The sequence below is a fragment of the Spea bombifrons genome, chromosome 11 (assembly GCF_027358695.1).
Source record: "Spea bombifrons isolate aSpeBom1 chromosome 11, aSpeBom1.2.pri, whole genome shotgun sequence".
Classification (NCBI taxonomy): domain Eukaryota; kingdom Metazoa; phylum Chordata; class Amphibia; order Anura; family Pelobatidae; genus Spea; species Spea bombifrons.
Genome location: NC_071097.1, coordinates 7,484,657 through 7,497,277, shown reverse-complemented (window position 1 = coordinate 7,497,277; position 12,621 = coordinate 7,484,657). Strand labels below are relative to the sequence as shown.

The following is a 12,621-nucleotide window of genomic DNA, read 5'->3' as shown; positions in this document are numbered from 1 at the left end:
ATCAACTTTTTGCCTCTTTATTAACTTTATAAATGTACCTCTTGAGGCAAATGTACGCTGTACTAGTCAGCCTTTAAACAAAGCTTGGGACGGAGGTGGAGAAGCCAGAATACGCATTAAAAATGGCATCTAAAGAGGCCCTCTTGTCCTGAAAATACGATTTGAGTGGGTACATTAAACGAGAAGAGAAAATGACAACTAAACACAAACGCCACAGGAATGTTCAAACAGCCATGGTCAATCTTTTAGCCCATAATAATTGATTGCCTGCATCAGGCTTACATTTTGCTCTACAACTTTCCCTAGTTCAGCTTTTAGCAAAGCATTCTACTCCAGAGTGTGCACAAATTTCCAGGTTCGGACATGCACCATAAGACGTTACCTCAAAGAGCATAAACCTGTGGGATCTTTAGACTAACTCAGATAATAGACTCTCACATGGTAGCAGCTTGTCAGATGTTGCTGGTGTGTGTAGAGAGAGAGTCTTTTAGAGCAGAACAGCCAGTGCTGCTGCGGTGTACATGCACCCTAGTGACATGACCATCGTCTGGTCCATTTTATACTGCTGCAAGCAGCTTGTCTGCTATGTGGTCACATGCAATTGGGTCTGGGGCGTACCTAGAGTATTTGGCACCTGGGGCGGATCCTGTATGTGGCACCCCCCCACACGCAAACACGTTAAAACTGCATAGCTTCTATCGTTATATACTGGCGCAGACATTGAAGGCATGGGCGTAGGAACCCCTAAAAATCTGGGGGGGGCAGCATTTCCCCCCATCAGATCCCCACTTTCTCCCCATCTCTCACACTATCTACCCCCTCTCACACTTTTACTATCTACCCCCTCCCTACTCACACTATCTACCCCCTCCCTATCCTTCCTTCTCACTAGCTACCCTCTCCCTATTGCCCCCTTCTCACTAGCTACCCTCTCCCTACCGCCCCCTTCTCACTAGCTACCCTCTCCCTACCGCCCCCTTCACACTAGCTACACTCTCCCTACCCCCCCTTCTTACTAGCTACCCTCTCCCTACCCCCCCTTCTCACTAGCTACCCTCTCCCTACCCCCCCTTCTCACTGTCTTCCCCAGGGGTGTCCAAGTTTTTTCTGCAGTGGGCCACTTCATCAGAATTGCATACGTGCGCGGGCCGCACTCATTTTTCACTGTGAGAAAATATGGCCTTTTAATAAAATATGCAGATTAAAATAAAGTAAATGACACAAAACCTTTACTTTTCCTCTCACTGATTTCTGGGCCTAGAAAGTTTTGTGACTACAAATTCAGGACTCGGGATAATTAAAAATGAAATAGTTCTATTTATTCTAGGGATGCACCAAAATGAAAATTCTGGACCAAAACATTCACGGTTCACTTAGCCAAAACCGAAAATGACCCCCCACCTTCAAAAATAATAATAAAAACTCACATTTTTAATAAAAGTAGGTAACACACCACAATTGGACAAAAAAATTAGCAATATGACTTGGCATGATAGGAGTGTGATCGCTAACAGCAATCGCACTCCTATCGTACCCAGGCAGCCAGTACATGCTGGTACAGGGTGGCTGTAAGTGATGTGCAGACCCCATATTGCTGGCACCATCAATACACAAGGGGGGCAGCTAGCTAGGTTTCAACATGTACTGGCTGACTTAGCAATCGCACTCCTATCATGCCAACAGTAATTAGTCCTATCATGCCAACAGTAATTAGTCCCATCATGCCTAGGTTCCAGCACTTACACATCCATGCGATCACACACACACTCATTCATTCATATACTCATTCATTCACAGATTCATTCCCTCAATCACGCATACTGATTCAAACACCCTCCCCACCCCTTACCTGCACTGCAGCTCCTCGATGCCGCTCACAGACTTCAGCAGGGGGCGCGGCCTCCCTCTGCGTTCTCTGGTACTGCACAGAGGAAACAGGATGTGATGTCACGTGAACTCTGCTGGGTTCCGCTTCCTCATAAGTTGCCCTGGCTGCCGATCTTACGTGGGCCGCACCTCGAAGGTCTCGCGGGCCGCATTTGCGGTGTTTCTATGGGGGGGTTCCTACGGCCCTGGGGGGGATTTCTTCATTATCGGTCCCCCCTGCATGAGATACTGGGGGGATCTGTCACCCCCGGTTCCTACGCCCATGATTGAAGGTGGTACAGCATTAATGTTATCATTCTATACTGAGGCAGACATTGACGGTGGTACAGCATTACACCTATCACTATATACTGAGGCAGACATTGACGGTGGTACAGCGTAATCCCTATCACTATACATTGAGCCAGACACTGATAATAGTGCAGCATAACTACTATCATTATATACTAACCCAAATATTGATGTGGTGTAGGCCTACCACTTCATATATATATATATATATATCATATATATATATATTGTTATTATTATTGTTCACATGTGAACTCAGGACTGGAGGCATAGAATCAGACATACAAATCCCATAATTGCAAGTATACAATAATGTATGGAAACATAGCAAGAGATAAAACTACAGGCATAGATGATAGGTTGCACAACCCAAAGCCAGCTCTGGCATCCACACTGCCCACATAGAACCTGACCAGCACCCAGATTACACACATAGTATTTTCCATCTTTGTCCCCAAACAGCCCAGCATGAGTCAACTTTGTCCCCAAACAGCCCGGCCTGTGCCATCTTTGTCCCATAAACACCCTGCCTGTGTCATCTTGGTCCCCAAGGCTCAAACATCCTGCTCTACATCAATTATACATGTATCATACACACAAACACTTTAACAGTCACTCACTAATTCACACTTTTATTCACATAATGAATTCACACAATCATTTATTCTCTCTCATTCACACAAATTTACACATTCATTAATGTATTCTCACAAACTCATTAATTATCTCCCTCATTCAGACAATTCATCCACACATTCATTCATTCTCTCACTATCTACCTTTCCCCCTTTTCTACCCCTTCTTACTATCTACCCCCTCCCCTCCCTCCTCACTATCCCCCCCCCGCTCCCCCTTTGTAGTTAAAGGTTTTGGACTTACCATTCAGAAGTCCTGCAGAGGGAGCACGACGCCTCCGTCTTCCTGCTCTGCCGCTGCTTCCTGCTCTGCCGCTGCACTGCTGAGCGCTGAAATATGACGTCATATTTTGGCGCTCAGCATGACATGCCGGCACCGCGACGGAGTTAGCGGGGGGGTTCCACAGGCCAGGGTGACCACATGTCCCGGATCCCCGGCAGCCTCGTCACTTTTTTTTTTTTTTTTACATGGAGAAGAGGGGCTCCTAGCAACCGCTCGGCACCCCTCTCTCTCCTCCGTGTAAAAAAAAGAGACTGCCGGGGATCCGGGACATGTGGTCACCCTAGCCTGTGGCACCCCCCTGACGAGCGGCACCTGGGGCGGACCGCCCCCCGCTAGGTACGCTACTGAATTGGGTGCATCTGGTCACACAGTAACCTAAACCTAAAAACAGAAAAAAATAAAATAAAGTTTCACTACATTCTATGAGAAAAGTGGCCCAAAAACCTGTCATGACCACATGGAATGTAATAAAGAAAGTAGTAAGACCAATCAGCAGCCTAAGTAAAGTGTGTGTGTGGGGGGCACCTGAGGTACTAATCTGGAACCACCATTACCCCTCCCTGTGCTGAAAAGTCTTGTGTGATTTTCTTTATTCAGTTCTCACTGAAGGCGATGCCCCATTCATGTAAAACGAGTGCTCCTGATCGGTCTCTGACTCAAAAAAGTTTAATAAATAAAGTTTTTAAAAAAAAATGTGTGCCAATAGGTTGCCAGCTGATCTCCAGATGACATGAAGAAAACCAGGGTTCCCAAGTGGACTTCCCCTCGGAACCACCCTAGCTCGTGCCCCATTGTGAGTCTAACTTCCCAGAAGAGCGTTCAGATAAGGCGATCATGTCCAGAGTTCATTGGGCATTCCCATGGGGCCAAGCTGCCAATCAGTTCAAGGAAATCATGGCTGAGACCCGGTCAAGCTTTTCAGCCCTATATCAGTGACAATATCTTTAGCTATCTAAACTGTTTTTTTAATAGCGTAATATCGTTTAACCTTTGAGTGACCACCTTGCCCTATTCTGTGTGCTGTTGCGCAGTGAAATGTGCATGTCATGTAGTGTGCCCTGTACAGTGGTCCCCAAAAGTTTTGAGAATGACAGAGATATAAATTTTTACAAAGTCTGCTACCTCAGTTTAGATGATAGCAATTTGTATTTACTCCAGAATGTTATGAAGAGTGATCAGGTGAATTGCAATCAATTGCAAAGTCCCTCTTTGCCATGAAAATTAACTTAGTCCCACAAAAACATTTCCACTACATTTCAGCCCTGCCCCAAAAGGAGCAGCTGACATCATGTCAGTGATTCTCTTGTTAACACAGGTGAGAGTGTTGAGGTGGACAAGGCTGGAGATCACTCTGTTATGCTGATTGAGTTAGAATAACAGACTGGAAGCTTTATAAGGAGGGTGGTGCTTGACATAGTTATTCCTCTGTTAACCATGGTTACCTGCAAGGAAACACGTGCTGTCATCATTGCTTTGCACAAAAAGGGCTTCACAGGCAAGGATATTGCTGCTAGTAAGATTGCACCTAAATCAACCATTTATTGGATCATCAAGAACTTTAAGGAGAGAGGTTCAATTGTTGAGAAGGATGCGTCAGGGCACCCAAGAAAGTCCAGCAAGTGCCAGGACTGTCTCCTAAAGTTAATTCAGCTGCGGGATCAAGGCGTCACCAGTGCAGAGCTTGCTCAGTAATGGCAGCAGGCGGGTGTGAGTGCATCTGCACGCACGATGAGGATGGCCTGGAAGGGCAGCTTCTCTCCAGGAAAAGCATCAGAGAAAGACTGCTGAGGACTGGGGTAAAGTCATTTTCTCTGAATCCCCTATCCGGTTGTTTGCGACATCCGGTAAAAAAGCTTATCTTGAGAAGACAAGGTGAGCGCTACCATCAGTTCTGTGTCATGCCAACAGTAAAGCATCTTGAGACCATTCATGTGTGGGGTTTCTTCTCAGCCAAGGGAATGGGCTAACTCACAATTATGCCTAAGAACACAGCCATGAATAAAGACTGGTACCGACACATTCTTTAAGAGCAACTTCTCCCAACCATCCAAGAACAGTTTGAAGACAAACAATGTCTGTTCACGTATGATGGAGAACCATGCCATAAGGCAAAAGTGATAACTAAGTGGCTTTGGGAACAAAACATAGACATTTGGGGTCCATGGCCAGGAAACTCCCTACGCCTCTCATTGAGAACTTGGGTGGACAAACAAAGGCCCACAAATTCTGACAATCTCCAGGCATTGATTATGCAAGAATGGGCTGCCATCAGTCAGGATGTGGCTCAGAAGTTAAGTGACAGCATGCCAGGGTGGATTGCAGGGGTCTTGAAAAGGAGGGGTCAACACTGCATATATTGATTCTTTGTATAAACTTAGTGTAATTGTCAATAAAAGCCTTTGACACTTATGAAATGCTTGTAATTATACTTCAGTATACCATAGTAACATCTGACAAAAATATCTAAGCAGCAACACTGAAGCACCAAACTTTGTGGAGCAGCACTAAAGCAGCAAACTTTGTAAAGACTAATGTCATTCTCAAAACTTTTGGCCTGTAGATTTCAAAAAAATATAGAACAACCCAAACAAGAAGTTAAGGCCTATTCTTTCAATGGTGTTCTATACATAATCCCAAAGCTGAAGGAATCCTACTCAAAGTGAGGTATAGCAAATTTCCTGGCCTCCCAAGAGGAAAACTTTGGCTAAACCTGGCAGTCAAAGGAATAAAGCACTGCTACTTGTATCATCTGCAGGAACTACCTAGGAGTCCCAGTCCCTGCTGTGGGATGTGTAAAAACCCTGTTAAAACATTGGTTAAAAACCATTGAGTTCATTGGTTAAAACAAAAAGTTTAGGTTTTTCAGCCATTGCTATCAGTTGTAAAATATCAAGCACATAGGCATGCCATCTCCATAGACAAACCTTGGTAGTAGAATACGTCGTATTCAAGAGCTTGATAACTTAAAACCTGTCTAGCTAATGTGAATTTTAGAAAAAAATAAGATAATGGGCTGGGGTTTTCTATTGTTTGGCTAGACCCTTTTGTTCCAGTTAAGGGTAATAATATGATACCAGTTTGGGCTTTGATCCTTTCCTGTTCTAAAGTGACTGTGCCTCTGTGCACAAAGCAAGGTCCATAAAGACATAGTTTGAGATGTTTTAACTTTAACTCAATTGAACACCTTTGGGGTAAATTAAAATGCTGATTGCGAACTAGGCCTACTCGTGCACCATCAGCAACTGACCTCACAAATTTTCTTTTGGCTGAATGGGCACAAATTACCAAAGGGACAATCCAAAATGTTATGGTGTTAGCAACAAAGGAGGGGGGGCAGCTCCATATTAATGGCCATCGTTTTACAATGGGACATCCAACAAACTCATATGAGCTTGTTTGTGGACACCTGACCATCACACCTATATATGATTGTCAAGTGTTCAAAAACTTTTGGATTTGAAGGCCACAGCTATAGAATATAAAGCAATTCTATTAACAAGTCATATTGTCTCTTCCATGTAACTCTGTTTTTTTCCAAATATATCATCTTGTTTCCTCTGGCACCTTGTATTTTTGTCACAGGATTTAAAGCCTAGTAACATTGTTGTTAAGTCAGACTGTACCCTGAAGATTCTGGACTTTGGGCTTGCTCGGACAGCTGGAACAAGCTTCATGATGACCCCTTATGTTGTGACTCGTTACTACAGAGCCCCTGAGGTCATCTTGGGCATGGGCTACAAAGAGAATGGTCAGTGACCCCCTGTACATTGTTTTCTGCATCTCTGTAACTTGTTTTCCACCACGGAGCTGACATAAGTAAACTGGCCAATAGATTTTTATTTTTGATCTTCAGTCCCAGTTCAGATCATTAATCTCAGTCCCACCTGTTTTTTTGTGTTTTTAAATTAAATGTAATCACTGTTGCTTACAATCCAATATCAATGCCAGGAGCGCTGTTGTCATTGATAGAATGAGCTGCAGTGGAACTTATGTGAGGGGATTACATGGTTTATGCAGTTCAAAACCAAATTAACAATTTGTTCAGAGAACATATATAAGTGCCAAATTAGTTCAAACTTAACATAAAATATCCAATAAAGCAAATTTATCTTTTGCTTGCGTAATCTGTTTAGGCTTCTCTGCGTTAACCATTTTGAATATTATAGATCATGCCAACATACATATTGTCTCAGACAAGTTAAAGGTTCCACGTGATACGTGAATTTTTCTGAGGGATGCCACACTTGAAGCACAATATTGAACTGTCTATTAACTCCTTGGTGTTATGAGTTAGACCAGGTATTCCTGGTAGTTGTGTTAAATCATTTGCTGACCTCTTAGCAATGTCCTGAGCTCCTCTGTCTTTTCCATGCTAACTTCTCACCCTTTTCAGGATCTGCCTTGGCTGTTTTCACTGACATCTCTTTCTCTGTCATCCTTTTGCTTCCACTACACCCTCTTCCCTTGTGATGTCACACTCATAGTGGATATGTGGTCAGTGGGGTGCATTATGGGAGAAATTATATGTCACAAAATTATCTTCCCTGGAAGGGACTGTATCCTTGCACACATCAAAGTGGGGTGGCTTTGGGTCAGCAGGATATTGGTTTCCTTACATTTTCCATTTGGTCCAAAGTTTATTACTGGGTACTTTAAGTTTGCTGTCCTAGAGGAATATATACGTACACTATATGGACAAAAGTATTGGGACACCTGACCATTAAACCAACAGGGACTTTTATGACATTACATTCTAAATGCATAGACATTAATTTGCAGTTGGTCCCCCTTTGCAGCTATAACAGCTTCCGCTCTTCTGGGAAGGCTTTCCATAAGGTTTTGGAATGTTTCTGTAGGAATTTTTGCCCATTCATTCATTAGAGCCTTTGTAAGGTCAGGCACTGATGTTGGATAAGAAGGCCTGGCTCATAATCGCTGGTTCCATTTCATCCCAAAGGTGTTTGATGGGGTTGAAGTCAGGGCTGTGTACGGGCCAGTCAAGTTCTTCTACACCAAACTTATCCAACCATGTCTTTATAGAACTTGCTTTGTGCACTGGACCACAGGCATGCTGGAATATAACATGGCCTATGTTCCCACAAAGTTGGAAGCATAGCATTGTCCAAAATATTTCGGTATGCTGAAGGGACCATCTGTGGGATGAACTGGAACGGAGATTGCAAGCCAGGCCATGTCGTCCAACACTAGTGTCTGAGCTCACAAATGCACTACTGGATGAATGAGCAAAAATTCCAGCACAAACACTCCAAAATCTTTGGGTCTTCCCAGGGGAATGGAAGCTGTTATAGCTGCAAAGGAGGGACCAACTACATATTAATGTCTGTTTTTTTAGATTATATTTATATGTACTTAGATTGCAATATCATAAAAAGGCCCTGTTGGTATAATGGTCAGATGTTCCAATAATTCCATATAGTGTGTATGTATGTATTTTATCATTTTTACTTAACTGGAAGAGATAAATTAAAGCCTATCGTTCAGCAATTGCTGTCAAGATACTGATAAATTTACAGGGTTTCAGTGCAGAATTTCGTGATTGTTGAGCAATCCCTGTCAACCCCCTTGACTTTTAAGTGTGTTTAAATGCAGAACTTGGTGATCTGTTTGCTCCCTCAGAAAAACTCTATTCTAAACCAGTCAGCTGAATATGTGCTTGTCCATAATTACTGTAAATGTAAGCTTAGTTGCTTCTGTGCAATAATGAAAATACTGAAAATGATAATGGCAATTAGCTAGCAAAGTTAAATATTCCATAAGATTTGAAGAGGAAGGCAAATCCATTGATGGATTAACAGTAAGGTTGCTACCTAGGCTGCATGACAAAAGCAGGGTCCTTAATGAACCCACAACAAACATTATAGGGCTGCAGTTAATTACTATTTCCATCCAATATTCGCAGTTGACAAGGGTACCCTAATATAGTTGCTTGACTAGAATTTAAATCTGCATTGGGATGCATATTGCCCTACTAGCAGTAGAGGTGTCACTTATGACAAATGGTTTTAAAGATTTCTTAATCATTGAAAATTATTTTCCCATCTAAAATATTTAGTGATTTTGTGCTTTTCTATGCTTTATTTTTGCCAGATATTATACATTTAGAAGGGCAACATAGTACCGTATTTGCTCGATTATAAGACGAGGTTTTTTTCAGAGCAAATGCTCTGAAAAATACCCCTCGTCTTATAATCGGGGTCGTCTTCTAATCAGACCTCAAATAGAGGTCTGATTAGGAGACTAAGATCCAGATCCCCCGCACCGCTGCAGGGGACCTGGATCCTCCTGTCGTCGCCCCCCCACACACACACACTTACCGGTGCTTCCGGAGGTGAAGTTGGCAGCGGGGATTTGTATGCGTCCGTCGCAAATACCTTCCCCGACTGTCAGAGATCAGAGTTCAAGAGTTCCTGATCTCTGACAGCCGGGGAAGGTATTTGCGACGGACGCATACAAACCCCCGCTGCCAACTCCACCTCCTTCTGGCTGCCGCGGAATGAGACGTCAACCCGCTGCCCCGGCAATACAGCAGGAAATTGGAAGCACCGGTAAGTAAGTGTGTGTGTGTGTGTGTAGGGCATTTCTGGAATGCCTTACACCCCTATATGCCACTCTGGCACTTAGGGGGTTAAAAGGCATATTATGGGGCAGAGTGGCATATAGGGAGGTATAAGGCATTTCAGGAGGCAGAGTGGCGTTAAGGGGGCATTTAATAGTGCACTCTGCCTCCTGAAATGCCTTATACCTCCCTATATGCCACTCTGCCCCATAATATGCCTTTTAACCCCCTAAATGCCAGAGTGGCATATAGGGGTATAAGGCATTTCTGGAGGCAGAGTGCTCTATATAATGCCTTTTAACTCCCTTAATGCCACTCTGCCTCCTGGAATGCCTTATACCTCCCTATATGCCACTCTGCCCCATAATATGCATTTTAACCCCCTAAATGCCAGAATGGGATATAGGGGTATAAGGCATTTCTGGAGGCAGAGTGGCACATAGGGGGTCAAAAGGCATACCATGGGGCACAGTGGCATATAGAGGGTTAAAAGGCATATCATGGGCCACAGTGCCATATTGGTGTGGCAAGCCTGGGGGCAGATGTGCGTAACTGGGGGACAGGTTGGAAAATACAAGAAATAAAAACAAAAAAAAATATTTTTCTCAATCATAGCTTTTATTAAAAAAAAATAGTTTACATGAATTAACATTTACTGGTAAAACTTTTTTCCTTTAGGGTCGTCTTATATTCAGGCTTTTTCTTTTTTTCCTAAGTTAATATTCAGATTTTGGGGGGTCGTCTTATAATCAGGGTCGTCTTATAATCGAGCAAATACGGTAATTTCAGGCTGTAGCCAAAAAAAAGTAACATTAAGCCTTGTAGCAAACTGCATATCAGAATCAATATTATATGTTATGTTATGTACTAAAAAAAACTTAAAAATCAATGTTAAGTTTGCTTTTTAAAAATTTGGATATATGAAAATCGTACATGTTGTTCTACACATCTTGTGTAGAATTAAATGAAGCACTTATTCAGAATGGCTACATTTCAAACGGTGTATAATTGAGTTGGGAAACTTCATCACTCCGTCTCCTTTCTTGCTGGACTACAGACTGTTTTTCTATTAATGCCTTTGCATTCTGTTTTCAGTTGACATTTGGTCAGTAGGTTGCATCTTGGGAGAAATGATCAAAGGTGGTGTGCTATTCCCTGGCACAGACCGTATCCTTCCCATTTGCTCTGCTTATCCTGCACCCATCTTCCTGCTCAGAGTTAGTATTTCCCACTGCTAGGTTTTTTATGGGTTTTCATTTATGTTATTGGTTGTGGTACAATTTAATATTCCTTTTTAAGGACTGACAAATTGGTTTAGTCTAGACATTTGTACATTTATTGCTACATTATTCAGTTCATAATTTTACACACATGTTTTTTTTTCTTGCACACTACAGTTTTATATCTGTTTAAATAGACTTAAGTCTAATTAACCAAAGTAACTGGTTGTTCTTAGTAAAATGTTATGTATAATATTCAGATATTACCAAAACTTGATATGTACATATGTTTTCTATGCCGCTTCCAGTAGCAAGATCACTCCTCTTATCCAGGTATGGCAGGATACTGTAAACCCTAGAACTCCCCTCAGAGAGTTATCTTCCCCCTGTTTGTTTTTAAGCGCTCGCCTGTTACCAGGCTCAGTACTCCATTCTGGGGAGCTAGGTGAGCCTTGTGTACAGCCGTAGTAGGGTTGTTGGGGGACCAGACAGCTAACAGGCTGGGGCCAGGATTTTTGGGTAGATCGCTGATATTTTACAGCACTTGGGGCCGGCTGACTACTTAAGTAACCTCCTTATGTCTCTGTGGGTGCTGCTTCCTGTATATATATAAGTATATATTATACCGTATTTGCTCGATTATAAGACGAGGTTTTTTTCAGAGCAAATGCTCTGAAAAATACCCCTCGTCTTCTAATCGGGGTCGTCTTCTAATCAGACCTCAAATAGAGGTCTGATTAGGAGACTAAGATCCAGATCCCCCGCACCGCTGCAGGGGACCAGGATCCTCCTGTCTCACACCCCCCCCCATCATACACACACTTACCGGTGCTTCCTGCTGTGTTGCCGGGGCAGCGGGTTGACGTCTACGCAATCCGCGTAGACAACGTCCGCTGTAGCCGGAAGGAGGTGTGGCTAGCAGCGGGGGTTGTCTGCGTCCGTCGCGTAGACCTTCCCCGACTGTCAGAGATCAGAGCTCCCCGCACCGGTGCGGGGAACTCTGATCTCTGACAGCCGGGGAAAGTATACGCGACGGACGCATACAAACCCCCGCTGCCAACTCCACCTCCTTCCGGCTGCAGCGGAAGGCAACGTCAACCCGCTGCCCCGGCTGGAAGCACCGGTGAGAGAGAGAGAGAGAGTGTGTGTGTGTGTGTTAGTTAAATGGGGGTATAGGGTGTGTGTGTGTGTTAAATGGGGGCATAGGGCATTTCTGGAGTGGCGTTAAGGGGGCGTTTAATAGAGCACTCTGCCTCCTGAAATGCCTTATACCTCCCTATATGGCACTCTGCCCCATAATATGCCTTTTAACCCCCTAAATGCCAGAGTGGCATATAGGGGTATAAGGCATTTCTGGAGGCAGAGTGCTCTATACAATGCCTTTTAACTCCCTTAATGCCACTCTGCCTCCTGAAATGCCTAATACCTCCCTATATGCCACTTTGCCCCATAATATGCATTTTAACCCCCTAAATGCCAGAATGGGATATAGGGGTATAATGCATTTCTGGAGGCAGAGTGGCACATGGGTCAAAAGGCATACCATGGGGCACAGTGGCATATAGAGGGTTAAAAGGCATATCATGGGCCACAGTGCCATATTGGAGTGGCAAGCCTGGGGGCAGATGTGCGTAACTGGGGTCAGGTTGGAAAATACAAGAAATAAAAACAAAAAAAATATTTTTCTCAATCATAGCTTTTATTAAAAAAAATAGTTTACGTGAATTA

The 12,621-nt window shown here is 43.5% G+C and overlaps 1 protein-coding gene across 3 annotated transcripts in view; it reads left to right on the top strand.

The window, feature by feature from the left end:
* MAPK8 (mitogen-activated protein kinase 8) overlaps positions 1–12,621 on the top strand; it is an 80,693-nt gene that overhangs the window by 49,805 nt on the left and 18,267 nt on the right. For all 3 annotated transcript variants that reach the window (XM_053450658.1, XM_053450660.1, XM_053450659.1), the window contains 2 exons: positions 6,679–6,844; positions 10,769–10,840. In XM_053450658.1, the coding sequence (XP_053306633.1) occupies positions 6,679–6,844; positions 10,769–10,840 (238 nt within the window). The remainder of the gene's footprint in view (positions 1–6,678; positions 6,845–10,768; positions 10,841–12,621) is intronic.